Source organism: Sipha flava, unplaced genomic scaffold, assembly GCF_003268045.1.
Source record: "Sipha flava isolate LNK unplaced genomic scaffold, YSA_version1 69_pilon_pilon, whole genome shotgun sequence".
NCBI lineage: Eukaryota > Metazoa > Arthropoda > Insecta > Hemiptera > Aphididae > Sipha > Sipha flava.
Window position 1 is genome coordinate 1,240,960 of NW_020273609.1, and position 17,879 is coordinate 1,258,838.

Below are 17,879 nucleotides of genomic sequence, written 5' to 3' on the forward strand. Positions count from 1 at the left end.
AAATGCATAAAATCATAAATATTTTCAATATGCTTAACTATACAATAACAATTATGTGTTTTATACTTAAAAAATAATTTCTAGCCTTGATTCGATACACAAAAAATTTTCAAATCTAACTCCGTGTATATTAATATTGAATAATGGGTCGGATCCGGCAAAAGATTTAACAAATATAGCGGAAAAAAATGATATAACTGGTCCTACGTTCAAAGTTTTGTCATTAGGAACTAGCGAAGAAAATGTATGTATTATTGTTTAGGAATAAGTAAACTGCAGTTTCATAAGTATATATATATATCTATAATATTGAATTATTATTTATTTCAATAGGTAATTTATTTAGCCTTACAATCAGCATTGGATCGGGGCAATTGGTTAATTGTACAAAACTGTAATTTTTCAGAACGTTTTCTTTATAAAATTGAATATTTACTAGGGAAAGCGAATGAGAATTGGAATCCAAATTTTAGATTATGGCTCATATTTAATGAAGATTCAATAAAAATTAAATCTTTTCCCACTTCTCTTTTGCTCAGATCGCTAAAAGGTAACTTACCATATAATACCTATTTGTTAACATGTAGTTCATTTTAAAAATTAACGTTATTATTATAAAATTAGTTATTGTTGAGCCGTCAAATCATATGAAAATTAGCATGCAGAATGCTTTTGAAAAATGTAACTTATACTACCAAGATAAACATCCAAGTCCATTTTTCGAATCATTGCTCTATGGATCTCTATTTTTTCATGGAATATTATCAGTAAAATATTTTCGATTAAAACTTAATTAAAATTAAATCCAACTAATTTAACTTATGATGACCGATTTTATTTCAGGAACGTGCAAAGTACAAAAAAACAGGATGGAACTTACTGTACAGTTTCGACTACTCTGATTATGCTATGAGTCAACAAATAATTAGTATCTGTTTGAATAAAAGTAAAAATGAAGAAATACCTTGGGCCGCTTTAAAATATTTAATTGGTGAAATCATATATGGAGGAAAAGTGATTGATAGCTATGATCGCAAAATTCTCTTAACATACGTGGAAGAATATTTTGGTGATTTTATTTGTAATCCTTATCAACCATTTAGCTTTTATACTAATTGCAGAAATGATTCTAAATCATTAAAATACATAGAAATGGAAAAAAAATTGCTAAAATGTGATGAGCGCTACAGTAACTTAAAAGGTGAGATTTATACAATACATATAAATATTATAAATATAAATAGAGCACGGATTTATATGCATTTAAAAAGTGTCATATATGATGCAAATATGCAAAAAAAAAGTACCTAAATATGCAATTATATGCATTATGTTACATTAAAAAAAATCACACTTTTATATCAAATAAAATCCTAAATATTTTATCAAAAAAAAAAAAAAAAATGATAATATCCACTACTTTATATTTAAAATAATTTAAATCAATCTAAAACTTTTAGGAAACTTAAAAACGAGAACAAAAACAAAAAAAAAAACTAAAAATAAATATTTTAGATTTTATAAATATTTTAGATCATTTGAAGTTACCAACTCTCAAAAAACAAATAGAAAACTTAAAAAAAAAACAAAATTTTTAATTTATTTAAAACCCATTAAGTATGCATGTTATAACATTTACGAACGAATATGCAAAATATGCAATATAAAATTTGGTGTTTAAATTCAGTGTGATATGAATCGTGGACATTTATTTTAAACCTCCATAGACGTGCATATACTTAGTAAAAACATGCAAATGCATATAAATCCGGGTTATAATTATATGGTAAATATTATAGAGTTAATACAATAATAATTACAAGGCTTAATGTGAAATTTTATACTAACAATTTTAACTAACTGATCCCAATTTCTGATCAATGGAAAATAAATTTGATATTTCACAGCAAAATATACTCGGTGATAGTAAATTTTAATTATTCATCAAAAAAATGAATAGTGTTACGAATAAATAGGTATGATAGTTTGGTATTATTAAAAATTTCTATACAATTCTACGTTTTAAAAAATACACTCACGATTAAAATCATACAATCACTTATTATATTTTATTGAATTTTATTAATTAATTAATTAATTTATAGTTTTAGAGGCGATTAATGAAATCCCGTCGTCTATAAATCCAGAAGTCTGTGGATTAAACGCAAACGTTTTGTTTGAATACCACAATAATTTAGTCTATACTCTATGGGCAGACATGACAAGACTTCATCCAAATGTTAATACAACTTACGGTAAAAATACTGATTGGGACGAAGTTGTCAAAAATATTACTGAAGACATTTTAAAATCACTCCCTGAAGTTTTCAACATGAAAAAAGTGAAAACGTTTTACGGAGATAAATGTACTAATCCTAGTATAATTATTTTGCTTCAAGAACTTGAAAAATTCAATGCATTATTAGACGTAATGAGGAATACTCTTACACAACTTTCAAAGGTACACCAAAAACATACATTTATTTATTATTTTTTTTGCTATTGTTCTTTTTTTCAAAACAACCGTCCAGTAGTTATTTTGTTTTTTTTCAACATGATAAAAAAAGTTAAATTTATAAAATATGGGACCTCATCAAAAACATATAATTTATTTATATATATTATGTGTGTTAAATGTGGTGTAGATGGTTGCCTATTATACAATATTTACTGACTAAGTATTTCTATCACATACATTGATGAAATGTAATTCTTAGAGGCAATTTCCTCGGGATTTAGAAGTGTGGTTGAAAAATGTTGTTTGTGGTTGCGAATCACAGTATCCGTGCTTGACGTACACAATTTTCGGTGGGTTTTAAGTGGGTGGGTGGAATATTTAAACTTGCCACTGAAAAATGTCATGTTCAACATGCCACCACGGCGTGCTACTCGTATATTATAATATGTGATAAAATAATTAATCTAGAGGCCTGCGAGACGGTCAAAAAAGATAATATTTGAAAAGAAAATATACTATGATAAAGAGCACCTAAGTACACATGAATATCATCTAATGATATATGCATATAACATTAAGTGAAATATTTTATCTTAATTCAATAGGTGTTTCTGGGGAGCGTAGAAATGAATTCAACTTTAGAAGATGTCTCTACATGCCTGTACACCGGTCGCGTCCCTGTTTGTTGGATCAAAGTATCACCACAGACTGTAAAACCATTAGGGCGCTACATAGAACACCTAACGAAGCGCACACTTCAGTATTCGAATTGGGTGAGTAAATTTTATAATATTATGTATATTATATATCATTATTTTTAATAATGTCTATTATTAATTATATTCTAACTATCTCGTTGTAATCAAAGGGCACAAACCGTTGATTGGAAAAATTAATTAATTAATTAACCAATCATCCTTACCGGTTCCGCGCGTAAATCAGATCAATGTTAAACATTTTAAATCATAATACTATATTCTTTGTACGGATTTCTTATAGAGCCAAATCAGAGAACCCTTGGTCATGTGGCTGTCAGGGTTACACGCGCCGAAATCATACCTCACGTCATTAATGCAGTTAGCATGTAGAAAATTTGGTTGGCCAATAGAGCATTGTACATTTTATACATCCGTAACACAATGGATGTGTGAAAGTGAAGTCCAAAGAGAACCAGACGCTGTAAGTTTACAATATTATTAATATTTAATAATTTTCAGAAGAGTTATAACCCATCGAATACAACTTGCAGTTTAATATAATGTACTAGATGAATTCAAAAATGTTGCTATTATTATCATGATAACCTAACTTGTTGTTATAAAATACCAGTTGTCAATATAGCTATTTGTAAGTTTAATTTTTCTGAATATTTTGACTTCTCAACTTTTTATTTACATCATCCTCACCAAAAAAAATTTAATATCAAATTAATATTTTGAAACTATCAGAAAACTAAAAATATATTTATCAAAAATATGAGGTTAATGAAGAAAAAGTTAAATAAGACATTAAAATTTACAAAAGAACCATCTCAGTAAAATGGCAACCTTCAAAATTTTCAGAAATTATATTCAAGTAAAAAGATTATTTTTTAATTTTTATTACCAAAAACCTAAAAATAAAAATAAAATATGAACATTTGTAACCCTTGTAGTTCATATAAAAACAAATAATTTGAATGTCATTATTATCTCAGGGAATATGACAATGGGACACCTTACAATAATATAAAACCAACAAGATTTTCGTAATAAATCAATAATTTAGATAATTTATTCAATTATAATATGCTCTTGCACGTCTATTGAATACATTATACCGATCATAGGCGGCTCTACGGGGTGTGCCTTGGCACACCCTAATGTGAATAATGCGAATAAAAAAATTGAATAATTACAATTGATGTTATATGTGCATACACATTAATTAAATTTTAATTTTTTGTAAGTAATATTGCAAGTGTTCAGAATAAGTCTGAAATAATAATTACGTGTATTTTTTACCAATCGTTATTTTACATCATTAACGAAGCATTTATTTTTAGAATTTAAATCATAACATGGACTACACGTACGTGTTTATTGCATCTTCTTTATATTTTGAAAAAATAACCAAAAAATGACAGGGCACACTCAAATGTATCACTTTGGGTCCGCCTATGATACCGATAACAAATAATATTGCGAGACATGGAAATAACAAATTATAATAAAACATATAGTTTATGTACCATTTTAGATGTAAAACTTCATCCCAAACTATCTCATACCAACGTTGCTTCGGACTTCAATATTATCAATAATTCTCAAATTTATAATTTTTAAATTTTAATCCTTCATTATTTAAATGTCTGCCCAAATTATCTACTGACAAATGCCGCCCGATAAATGAGGTACAAAAATATACTGAATAATGAAAAATGAATATATTACTTTAAAACTTTTAAACAATAAATTATACATATTTTATATTTTTCTACATAGTCATCATTCATACTGATTTATTTTTCCTAACGATGGAGGAAATTGAAAATGCCTTCTCGCAAATGTGCAACACATTTTCCATCAAAGTTCTCGGTAACTGCGTTCATAAACTCATTTAGTAAACGAGTTCCTCCTTAGTGTTTTCTTAACAGACCAAATAAAAAAAAACCTGAAGATTAGGGCCATATGGTGAATGTGCAATACTTCCCACTTGTATTTTTTTAACCAATCTTTGATTTTAACCGTTTAATTTGGGGTTGCATTGTCATGCAGCAGTTTCCCATTTCCTTTTTCTATAATACGTTTCAATGTATTATTTTGTATCTTATTTATCCGATAGCCCTTGTAGCTATATTCTACTATATTTAGCTCATCATATCAACCCCCTCCTTATATTCATAGATCGTGCACAGACAGGGTTGTATTCAAATGTTTCAGAGGCTATGTTTTTGATAATTATTTAAAAACATGCAAATTCCTAGAAGTCCTAGAGCCCTAATGATGATTAATATTATATCACATTTACATTAGGTAAATATTATCTGATATCACGACTAAATAGTAAATAGAGTAGTATTCTAACTCTATGGATTACTGTGATATTCTGATAGTGTAAAGCATAGAGTACTATTATTACTAGTAATAATTAGTAATTAGTAATAATATAATAAGTAATATAATTAGTAATAATATTACTAATTATTACTATTATTACTATGGTGTAAAGCAATAATGTGATTCGCCATAAGTACGTGAAAAATAGAAAGTGGCAGTTAGAGTAGCAATCACTGTTATTTTCACTGTGACTTTTTTTTTATCACAGAGTGAGAAATATTTTTCACAGTTTAACATTATTACACCGGGTTCGAACTGGTGACTGCACGCGTCGTAGCCAACTGTGTGACCTTTGCACCACACTGCCAGCGACTAGTTTGAGCTACACTTCATGAGAAGCGCCACCGCCGCCGTCTCAATTTATCTGGCAATAACTGTACCATAGTTGATACTATTGTTGTGAGCCTCTCGGTTACGTCCGTAAGCTCGGGTTCTGCGATCGGTTCAGTTAATTCCGCCGATCACAAGTAACGTTTTGAGTTCGCTAATTTGGAGTCAACGTGGAAGTTATTAATTCACACCATTAATATAAAAAACTAACTCACTGTTTTATTGAGTCGCTTATTAAAATATTTATACACTCACGAGAACTAATACACTACTGCTTAGCTGTTACACGACTACTCGATGCCGGATAGTCAGGCGTGTACGTATAAAATGGACAAATACATAGTCAGCATTTATCCCCACATATTAATACATATATATATATATATATAAATGTTAATAATAATAATAATATAATATACTATGGTGTACATAACACTATTTCGTTTTTAGGGATGTTACATCACCGGATTATATTTGGAAGGTGCGATGTGGGACGTAAACAAACGGTGTTTAAACGAATGTACGTCAAACAGTTCGCCCGAAAAGTTGCCCATTTTGGCTATAGTTCCCGTAGAGACGCGTCTACTGAAATTACCGAAAAGTTCGATTACCATACCGGTGTACGTTACATCAAAACGAAGAAATTCGATAGGCAACAACTGTGTGTTCGAAGCTAATCTAAATACATTGATACACAAGAGCTTTTGGATTTTAAAAGGAGTTTGTGTGGTCATGAATTCTGAATAGTTATAATTTTTTTTTCTAAATACTTTTTACTTCAATGTAATATTATATATGTTTCAACTTAAAAGTCAATACTAAATATTTTTATACGTTTTTTCTACTATTATTGAATTATAAATAACACAGCATATAATTTAGTGTATAAGTTGTATTACCAAGATTTATGTAGGTAAGTAAAATACAGACTATATAACAGTGGTTTTCAACCTCTTTAACAATGTGGCACACTTCATCACCAACAAAATTTTGCGGCACACCAATCCACATATTATGTGAACCATTATATATATATATATATATGTATACTATTTACCAGTCTACTCTATAAGAGGGTTATTTATTGTGAAATATATTAATACAATCGAACGATCGAGACAGCTGCGACGGGCATATTTACAATAAATAATATATATCTACGATTAGTTCAATCAGTTTTCATCTCAAATATCAATAAGCTGGTAAATATATACTTATACTTTTATAATTTATCGCGGCACACCGGTTGGAAACTACTGCTATTTAGCCATAATGATTAATTTTAAGACAATTTAATCAAATCATTGTGTCTATCATTCAGTTTTGAAAGGAACTAAATAGCTTCAAAAAGAAATTATTACATTTTTTTTTTTATGTTAAGATAGCAAAATCAAGTAAATTAAATACATATTGACTTGAAGAATATGCATTTTTAAATCCATTAAAATATCTACATCAATTCTATAAAATATACAATAAAAAAATTAATAATTACAATAGTTACAAATAGCATACTATAAAATCACCATCTAAAAAAAACAATTTATAATTTATTCCAATAGAAAGGTAAATAAGAAATTAAAATGATAAATTACCCGGAAAAAAGCATTTAACTGTGAAAACAATTATTTGAATGATCTACCCAATTTATGAAATACTTTCAATCAAGTAATCAAAGTAAAATGCTCAAATATAAGTTTATTAAAACAAGAACAAATTAATTAAAATTATAATTAAATTACAATTTGTATTCATTAAAAATTAATAATAAGAACTCCAAGCCAAGAAGCATTATAAGGAATAAAGATTAACAAATAAAAATCTCAATACCAACTAATTTAATTATTGAATTCATGTATAAATAAAAATGAAGAGGTTAAAAATATATCAATATATTACATGAACAATTCATTTTTGTCAACTTTACAGTAATAATTTTTAATTAACTATACTGTTCAAAAATTATAATTCAAAACACACCAAGTATCATTATGGAATAATTAAACATTAAGCATAAAAAAATAGACTGACTTACAGAATTTTAGTTTCAAATGAAGTCACAACAATTAAATTATAAAGCTGATTTTTTTAAAAAAAAAATCTATTTTTCCTTTTTTAACCTCTACTACTAAAAAATGATGAATTAATGTACAGAATTTATGTATTAAATAAAAAGTAACAAAATTGAAGTCTAAAGCTACATTTTAAAAAATAAATCTAGTTTTCATCAACTTCTTGTTCCTGTTCTTCATCAAATTCACCTTCATCATCAATGGTAGCTTCTTGATATTGTTGATATTCAGCTACTAAATCATTCATGTTAGATTCAGCTTCAGTGAATTCCATCTCGTCCATACCTTCACCAGTGTACCAATGTAAGAAAGCCTTACGTCTGAACATAACATTGAACTGTTCACCAATCCTCTTGAATAATTCTTGAATGGATGTAGAATTACCAATGAATGTAGCAGACATTTTCAAACCTCTTGGAGGGATATCACAAACTGCGGTTTTCACATTATTAGGGATCCACTCAACAAAATAACTCGAGTTCTTGCTTTGGATGTTCAACATTTGGTCATCAACTTCCCTCATAGACAAACGACCACGAAATATAGCTGCTACTGTAAGATAACGTCCATGTCGTGGGTCGCATGCAGCCATCATATTTTTGGCATCAAACATTTGTTGAGTAAGTTCAGGTACAGACAAAGCTCTGTATTGTTGACTTCCACGAGATGTAAGAGGAGCAAAACCAGTCATGAAGAAATGTAACCTGGGAAAAGGAACCATATTGACAGCGAGTTTACGGAGATCAGCGTTCAATTGACCAGGGAACCTGAGACAAGTGGTTACTCCAGACATGGTCAAAGATACCAAGTGGTTTAAGTCACCATATGTAGGTGTTGTAAGTTTTAATGTACGAAAACAAATATCATATAAAGCTTCGTTATCAATACAAAAGGTTTCATCGGTATTTTCTACTAATTGATGAATTGATAAAGTAGCATTGTAGGGTTCTACAACAGTGTCCGAAACTTTGGGAGAAGGTACAACTGAGTAAGTATTCATTATTCTGTCAGGGAATTCTTCTCTGATCTTGGAAATCAATAATGTTCCCATACCAGACCCAGTTCCACCACCCAAGGAATGTGTCAGTTGAAATCCTTGAAGACAATCACAGCCTTCAGCTTCTTTTCTGAAAAAAATAATGAACGGTTAAAATACTTCAAAATCATACAATTTATATGAATTATAGAGTAAATAATTTAATTATAATTATTTCAAATCGAAAAATTAGTAGGAATGGTATAAGAAAAAAAAAAAGAATAACCTAACCTGTCATTCATAGTTTTATAATATACTTATAATATAACAAATTATTTATAAAGTTTAATTATTAGAAAATCTAATAAAAAAATACATACCTGATGACATCTAATACTGAATCTACAAGCTCAGCACCTTCTGTATAATGACCTTTAGCCCAGTTGTTTCCAGCTCCAGATTGTCCAAAAACAAAGTTGTCTGGTCTAAAAATCTGCCCATAAGGTCCAGATCTGATAGAATCCATGGTACCTGGCTCCAAATCAACCAAAACAGCACGGGGTACATACTTTATACCTGTATAAAATAATATTGGTAAGTAGAATACTTTTATTTTTATAAATGAAGAGTTAAAATTTAAAATTTAAACACATAACTAAATTTCTTTTAAATTTGATAAGTACCTGGAGCTTCAGTATAGTATACATTTATACGTTCTAACTGGAGATCAGAATTTCCGTGATATGAGCCAGTTGGATCAATACCATGTTCATCAGAAATGACTTCCCAGAACTAAAATTTTTATAAAAAATTGTTAATAATCAAGCACCTGAATTTATATTCAATAATTAGAATATAGATCTGATACTAATTATTAAAATAATAAAAAAGCTCATCATAGATTTAAATTATAAATATTGTAAGATTATAACTACTATCATTAATTAAATTAAATTGGTTACCCAATTATAATGAATCATAATTGTTAAATTATGTATTACAAAAATACTAATAACATTTCAGAAAGCTTAGATATTATTTAAATTAAGCATCTTTTTAATATTATATACGTACCTACCTAACATAAGAATTATGTTATAGTTGACTAATTATGCTTAAAAATGCAAATAAATTAGATGATATGATACAAAATAATTAATACTGAATGTAAAAATGTTTCATCACAAACGAAATACATTAAAATTATAAAATCATAACTCTCAACATACAATTGGGTAAGATAAGATAATTTTAAATTCTATTTGTTTAAAGAAATAAATGATTATTGTATTATATTATTTCCAAATGTTATTGTTGTTGGTATTCTGATATTCTAATTTTAATTTTAATTTTAATATTTCCTTATTTAGTGGTATGGATTATTTTTTTTTTCTAAACTACTTAACTTCTCCTTTTTATTTAATTTTTAATTTTTAAAAACCAAGTGATTTTATATCAAGTATAAAAACAGAGAATTTTTTGGTGGGGAGGGAACACTAGCCATTTAATGATATTAAAAATATTTTGTACCAGTTTTCGTTATCTTAAATACTTTGAGTTAATTAAGTATTTGTATTTGAAAACTAGTATTTTTCGATCATGTTTCCACATTTTGTAGTAAAAATACTATTAAGAACCATTTTGTAATAAAACCAATGGCATGTACATTTTTTATTGAAACAATAAACTTTTTAGGGTGAGGATAAATACTCTAAAAAAAAATAAAATACCTAAAAAAATTAATAATTTAACGCACTAATAATGAAGAAATGTTGAAAAAATAGCATTACAATTGAAAATTTAACGAGCAGAAATCCGTTACGGAAATAAAGAAAACAAAATCGAAAAACCCGTCAACGAATGGCGATCGTCACACTGCGCCATTTTTGAACAATAACGGCCAGTGCTAGAAAACGTAGTAGCGAAAAAATATAATCTTACCTTGGCTCCAATCTGATTTCCACACTGACCGGCTTGAACATGTACAATTTCCCTCATGGTTGAAATTTGAAATGGGTTTAGTTAAAAAATTGGCGAATAAATTTATTGAAGATTTCAATGTTGAAAAGAAAGCCGACGGAACACGTGATCGTGAACGACAATAATTCGATACAATAACCAACGCGAAACAACGTGAGACAGCAAAAGACCGCACAGTTGCGTATTCAACAATCGTCTTGAAAAGTGCAGAGGAACATAGGGTAAAGTAAATAAAATGGAAGGGGTGCACCGTTATTTTCATAATAGCGCTCCCGGTGATAGACAACCATAACTAATAATCAACAATATTATTTTGCCGCTTTTTTTTTAAAAATATATGCTGCGTTTGAAAATATTCATGATACACTGTTATTACGTAATAAAACAAGACATTTGAATAAACTATACAGAATATTATCAGTATGTTAATATATATTAATTATATAACAAAAACGGTACTTCGATTTTAAAATAAAATTATTACATAATACCATTGATTATAGAATAATTTATTATGACCATATTCGTTTGATTGAAATAATTTTTTTTCAAAATGTATTTTCATTGACATTAAATAAATTTAAAAATATTGCAAATTCCTGTACAACATTTTTTTAATAGAGGTTTGAATTTAAAATTTTATAAAAAAAAATCTCTATTGGTTGATATTGCTCAGGGTGACTTTTCAAATACGATAACTTATTAATTATTAAAGATTTCAAAGATAATACTACAAATTAAAATTTTAGGCATTGTATATTTGTTGACTTGTTTTAAAAAATATATCTATTACTTAATCATAATCAGGGTTAAAATTAACTAGATCAGCGTTTCTTAAACTGTATTCCGCGGAACTCTGGTGGTTCCGTGAAGCTTAAGTAATTTTTTAAACATTTTTAAGAAAATTACTTTAAAATTTCCAACTAAAGATTAGTAATGGAGAAAAAATGTTTGCATTAAAGAAAAAAAATCTTTGTATATTAAATAACAATGTATAAACCATATGGAACTGTCTAAATTTATATTTAGTCTAATTAAAGTAATTATAATTAAAGTATTATTATATATGTATACAATTACTATTATTTAAATTGTTATTTTAACATATTTTTTGAATTAAATATCTTTAACACAATATTATTATATGATTATAATTTATTTACAAATAATGCTAAAAAAACTAAAAAAAAAAAAGTAAGGGTTCCACGAATAAAAATTTTATGAAACACTGATCTAAATAATAAATTATTTTATTTTATCTTAGCTAGACAAATATTATCTAAGTTATCTAATGCTAATCTGAGATAAATAAAAACGTATCTATAGATAAATGTATGTGATAAATATTTGATCGAAAGCGCAAAAGTTTAAAAATCTGTGAACAGTATTTTGAACTATCGTGAAATAATTAAAATTAATAAAACTATTCTGGAAGAGCGTTCTATTTAATTTAATTCATAACAGTAATAATTTGAAGAAAAAAACACATTATAAATATATGAGAATTGTTCAATGCCTATAAAAAGTATATTATATAAGCTCGTACAGTACAATAGATATACGAGCGGCGCGCGGCGTTGTCAATAAAATCTATTTTTATATTTATAATCTGTAATCACTATTTCAATGTCCACAAAAACATAGTCCGTACTAACACAGATTAAATATACAAATACAAATAATAATAATAATAATATACAAATATGTATATTTAATCTATGGTACTAGCTAGTGTTGAACTGTTGTATTAAGTAATTTTTCGTTGGGTTTCTAATAATTAGGTAGGTAAATCAGATGTCAAAAATTAATAAATTTGTTATGAAAAAAAAAAAAAAAAAACAAATCATCAAGAAATTGAAGAAACGGAGGATAATCTTTCAAATGTGCAATCGATCACTCCTGAACCAAAATTTAGATATTTATTTGATGAATTTTATAAACTTGTTTCCATTAATGATTCAAACAGCATTGTGCCAAAATTGTGCAAAAGGTTTAAGTAGATCCTCAAGTTCAAGTGGAAAGTTGTTGAGCCATATTAAAGTGAGTTTTTAGTATAAAAATATGCACATATTTCTTTTTTTTTTTAATTTGCTTTTTATTAAAAATAACTATTTATTAGTTACGTATAACTTATTACTATTTATAATAATCTCATATATAGTTTATACCTAACTATTTTATGGTTTATTTACTAAAGCATGAGTTGAAGGTTGAGAGTTATAGTGATTTAGTTACATTTTACTAATATTATTTTCATCTTATATATTATAATAAACAAATATAGTATCAAAAAACGGAGACTAAAAATAAAATAAATAAAAAGTATGTCTACTAAAATATTAAATGATAGTTTAATAAATATTAAAATATTTACAGTATAAACAATAAACACAACTCATTGATGACAAGGATTCAAAGCAAAATTCGGGAGAAACAACTGTTCAAATTAAAATTATATTCATACAAAAAAAGTATTCAAGGAAAAGGTAAAAAAGGTAATTTGATCCATAAAACATAAGTCGGTACATTTATAATTTATGTGAAGGTGGTAGGTGTAGATACATACATAAGAAAATTAAAAATATAAAACAACTAGTACCTATAAGTTTGTAGTTTCTTTTGTTTGTTGGTTTAGATGCTAATAAATAGTTTTAGCTACAAAAAGTTCATAATAATTAATAGTTTCATATATACTATAACTTGAATTAACCTATATTCTGCAAACTTTTGATCATTATTTTACTACTCTCAATAATATATTGTGTAAATGATGTGGTGCCTACGATCTATCTAACTTTAAAAAATACAATTCAATTTTAGATTTAAAAGTGTTAAAGTAATATTTATATTAAAAACTAAATACCTAGTATTTAATATTAAGTATTAAGTAAATCCTTAAAATTAATTATCTAAACGTAAGTAAGGATTTAATTATAATTCTTGATAAATCATCAAATTAAATTTTGGAATAGTTACATATAATTTAATTTTTGCACACATATGTATCAAGAAAAAAATTGTATTTAGTTTAAAATTTAAAAAAAATTTTTTTTAGAATTAATTAGATAAAATTTTATTAAAAATAATAAAATATATATAATTATATATTTAATTATTTATTTAATCTTTTGCTGGAAGTTCAGTTTTTATTACAAGCTATGCAGATGAGTTTAATAGATGGAATGGCTTTTAAAAATATTATTCTATATAAACCTATATAAATATGCTTTTTTTCTTAAAACCCTATTCTAATGTGAAACACTGAAATATGACTAATGTTGATTTTTCTAATCTTGTTTAATACTATAATTGATGTCATTTGATATCAATATATCTAATGTAATTAGAATTATTTTGTTTTCAGATTAGTGAATTGGTGTGCAATTATATAGTAGATGAAATGTGGCCATTAGTCACTTGTGAAAAAAGCGTTTTCAAAATTTACTATTAAGATTAACTGGATTAAATGATTCATCTATTCTTTCTAACAGAAAGCATAAGTCAAAACAGTTAGCAGTGACATATAAAGCAAATGTGGATATGTTAAAAACTCAAATTGAAACCCATAATTATGTTTGCTAAGTAGCAAATATTTGGAGCTCCAACAACAAAAGTAGTATGGGTAATTATAATTAAAGAATCATTTAAAAATAAAATTATAAAAATATGTCTTATTGTATTTTAGGTATGACATTTCATTTCATTGAAGATACATATGATGGAAAATCATGTTCTTGGCTGTCAACGAATTAAAAGAGTTCATAATTATTTAAATATTGTGGAAGTATTAACAAAAATAATGGATAAATTCAAAATAGATGTATCGAAAGTTATACGCATCATAACAGATAATGCAAGTAACATTAAAATATTTCTTCATCATCATTACTTGCAATACAGCAAACAAGATTGCCATGTATAGGAAATTTTTACGAAGAAAATAATTTAAGTAGAAGTAGCTCAAACAATGCAATGGATAGTGAAAATTCAGACATAAAAATAGTCTAAATGAATTCAATGTATTCAAGTACAAAAAATGTTGAGAAAGACAATGTTATACTCTAAGTTTAATTGCAACATGTGATTTTCAAAAATTACAGATGCCAACTACGTTTAAGTTTCAAAATCTGCATTTAATAAACTGTCTAGATTTTGGAACCTTGTTAGCAGGAGCTCAGTGGCTTCAGATAATGTTTTAAAGTTAAGTTTCCAGTTTCTGTAATTACAAGATGGAGTTCTTTATTTGATGTGGCACAAAAAGTCATAAGTAGGGCCCAGAATTATATGCACTAAAACGTACGAAATATGCATGCATTTATGCAATGGTTATCATTCAAATATGCATCCAAAATATGCAACAATATGCGAAAATATGCAAACAAAAATGCACGTTTATTATTTATTAAATGAATTTAATTTTAAAATGTATACAATTCATAAAATAATTAATATTTAACAAAAATTATACTTTAAAATATATCAACTGTATTTTATATATTTTATTGAATTGTATGGAACTGTATGTTGTATTGAAATTAAATTTTATTTTAACACTCACTCATCTAAACAAAAATTCACAAATGAAAATCAATTTAAACAAATCAAGCGGATTTTTATAATATTTTTAAAGTTACCTGGAGAGTTACTATCGTATTGGTACTTTTAGCAAACTTTATCTTATCTTATTATAACACAAAAATCAAATTATATAACTGCACGATTCACGGAATTTACGATGGACATGTGCTAATAAATAATAATATTAATAACTTCATAATATTTCTTTCTACTCGTATATATGCATTATATTTCAGAAAAATGCTAAAATATGCATAATAATTTGAAATATTCCAAATATGTAAAAATATGCCAAATTTAATTTCGTATACCAACACTTTAGGATAGGATTCAAATTTCTGTCTTATCTAGCTACTTTTTAGTTTAATATATAAAAATATGCAAATGCATATAATTCCGGGACCTAGTCATAAGCCACGAAGATAAATTAGTTTCAACATTTGGTGAACTAAATTTGACCAAGTTAAAAGCAAATGAATCGGATTTCATTGAAGAATTTTGCAAAATAATGCAGCTATTAGCCACGTCTTTGGAGAAATTGTAAAGCGAAAAAAAAAGTTTGTTGCACCAACTATCTTGGTATTAAGACGTTTATTAATTCAATCTTCATCAGAAGTAAAATATTGTAACCCACTAAATATTCCCATTATTTCTGGGTTTGAGAAAATATTTAATTTTATGTTTGGTTTAACTACTCCCAAGAGTAAAGACTACATTTTAAAATATTATGTTTATATTATTTTACTTGTATTTATATTTGATGAATCAATTTACCAGCATAATTAACTTTGTAAGTTCCTGTTACATTTATAATAAATATCAATATTATAGACTACAAGTTTACGACAGTAATGAAATGATATGCTCAGTGGCGTATTCACGGGGAGGGGGTTCCCGGATCTCGACCCCCTCCCCAGAAAAATATTTAAAAAGTCATAAATAACTTGGTTTGTAGGTATCGAGAAAGATAATATTAATTTTATATTATAGGTTTTAATGTTTCTATTATAAAAAAATATGTATATAATATTGATTGTATAAATAACTTGAGTTTAATTTTTGATTATTTTTGTTGAGTCGTCGCCGTCCAACGACGAAATCAATTCTTCAATTTCATATTGAAAATTCATCAGAAACATCCACAAAAAAGTCGTTAAAAAGAACTTGCGAAACTAGATGGATAGAACAATTTCATGCAATAAACGATTTTATGGAACTTTATGAGTATGTCATTGAAGCATTGGATACAATTTCGGAATGGGACGATAACGATACTTCGAATAAAGCAAGACGTCTTAGAAGTTCTATTTTAGATATAGAGCCTGTGATATCATTATTCGAACTAAACAAAGATTTTAGTATAGGTTTACCACTTTCAAAGTTCCTACAAAAATCAAATATCGATCTTAAATTGGCTGTACAATTAGCAAATGATACACAAAAAGAATTACAAGAATTTCGAACATACGCTGATGATTTTTTCAAGGAAATATTTGAAGAAGTAAAAGCAGTAGCTGAAAAATTTGATATTGAAATTAAAATTCCAAGATTAACAAAAAAAACAAACTAATAGATGCAATGTACCAATAAATACTCCGGAACAATATTATGGAGCATCAATTTTTATTTCTTATCTTGAAAAATTTATTTCAGAGCTAGAAGAAAGGTTCAATGTTCAACAATCGATTTTATCAGGTTTTGATTCTCAATTTAGGGAAAATGGTCCTATTGAAGATATTACAATTCTTTCAAATAAATATATTGAAGATTTGCAGAATGATGGATCTCAAAATCAAATTATTGAAGCACAATACAAATTATGGTAGAGAAAATTCATGCAAACAACAGAGAAACCAAATAATGCTCTAGAGGCTATGGTTATGTGTAATCAGTTAATTTATTCAAATATATTTAAACTTCTTCAAATCTTAGTCACGCTTCCTGTTTCATCTGCAACAAATGAAAGACCATTTTCAAATTTAAAAAGAATAAAAACATATCTAAGGAATTCCATGTCAGAGGTAAATTATTATATACTTAAAAAATATTCTTGTTATTTACAAATTACAATTAAACACTTTGTTTATTTTTTTGTTTATAGGGAAGATTGAACTGTTTAGCGATGTTATCAATAAATAAAAACTACTCAATAAAACCGGAAGAAGTTATTGAAGAATTGGCGAGAAAAAAAAGACGTTTACCTTTTTTATTATAAAAAACTATTAATTTGTTTAATAAATCATAATAGTAGTGAAATATACATAATATAATATAAATAATATAATTATCACATCATAACTCGTGTGTTTTTATGCTATAAACTTTAGGTACTTAATATTTAGACCCCCCCCCTACACACACACAAAAAATTTGAAAATACGCCACTG

General features: G+C 26.7%; 2 protein-coding genes, 1 long non-coding RNA gene and 1 pseudogene across 3 annotated transcripts in view; 3 read left to right on the plus strand and 1 right to left on the minus strand.

Annotated features, from left to right (window-relative positions):
• The window catches only part of LOC112692038 (dynein heavy chain 10, axonemal-like), a 38,531-nt gene extending 31,266 nt beyond the window's left edge, over positions 1-7,265 (plus strand). Inside the window, exons 42-49 of the mRNA XM_025566541.1 lie at positions 85-244; positions 334-550; positions 625-767; positions 844-1,201; positions 2,106-2,461; positions 3,064-3,231; positions 3,458-3,637; positions 6,337-7,265. Coding sequence (XP_025422326.1) covers positions 85-244; positions 334-550; positions 625-767; positions 844-1,201; positions 2,106-2,461; positions 3,064-3,231; positions 3,458-3,637; positions 6,337-6,633 — 1,879 coding nt within the window. The 3' untranslated portion in view covers positions 6,634-7,265. The remainder of the gene's footprint in view (positions 1-84; positions 245-333; positions 551-624; positions 768-843; positions 1,202-2,105; positions 2,462-3,063; positions 3,232-3,457; positions 3,638-6,336) is intronic.
• A 768-nt stretch (positions 7,266-8,033) lies between these two features.
• LOC112692031 (tubulin beta-1 chain-like) lies at positions 8,034-11,127 on the minus strand. The gene is made up of 4 exons (XM_025566531.1): positions 10,876-11,127; positions 9,618-9,726; positions 9,315-9,510; positions 8,034-9,085 (listed from the first exon to the last, which is right to left on the minus strand). Exons 1-4 carry the CDS (start codon positions 10,930-10,932, stop codon positions 8,104-8,106), a joined length of 1,344 nt encoding a protein of 447 aa, XP_025422316.1. The 5' UTR covers positions 10,933-11,127; the 3' UTR covers positions 8,034-8,103.
• A 1,544-nt stretch (positions 11,128-12,671) lies between these two features.
• LOC112692062 lies at positions 12,672-15,260 on the plus strand. Its single transcript, XR_003149373.1, has 4 exons — positions 12,672-12,954; positions 13,291-13,409; positions 14,279-14,536; positions 14,600-15,260. It is a non-coding gene; the product is annotated as an uncharacterized LOC112692062 (long non-coding RNA).
• Positions 15,261-16,702: 1,442 nt separating this feature from the next.
• Positions 16,703-17,707, plus strand: LOC112692025 (annotated as a pseudogene).
• Positions 17,708-17,879: the final 172 nt, after the last annotated feature.

Bases quoted from the DNA above. Each gene is read 5' to 3' on its own strand.
- LOC112692031 (XM_025566531.1), bottom strand. From the start codon at position 10,932: ATGAGGGAAATTGTACATGTTCAAGCCGGTCAGTGTGGAAATCAGATT. The intron at 9,727-10,875 runs GTAAGATTATAT...TAAAAATTTTAG, and splicing joins GAAATCAGATTGGAGCCAAG to TTCTGGGAAGTCATTTCTGA. The intron at 9,511-9,617 runs GTACTTATCAAA...TATTTTATACAG, and splicing joins ATACTATACTGAAGCTCCAG to GTATAAAGTATGTACCCCGT.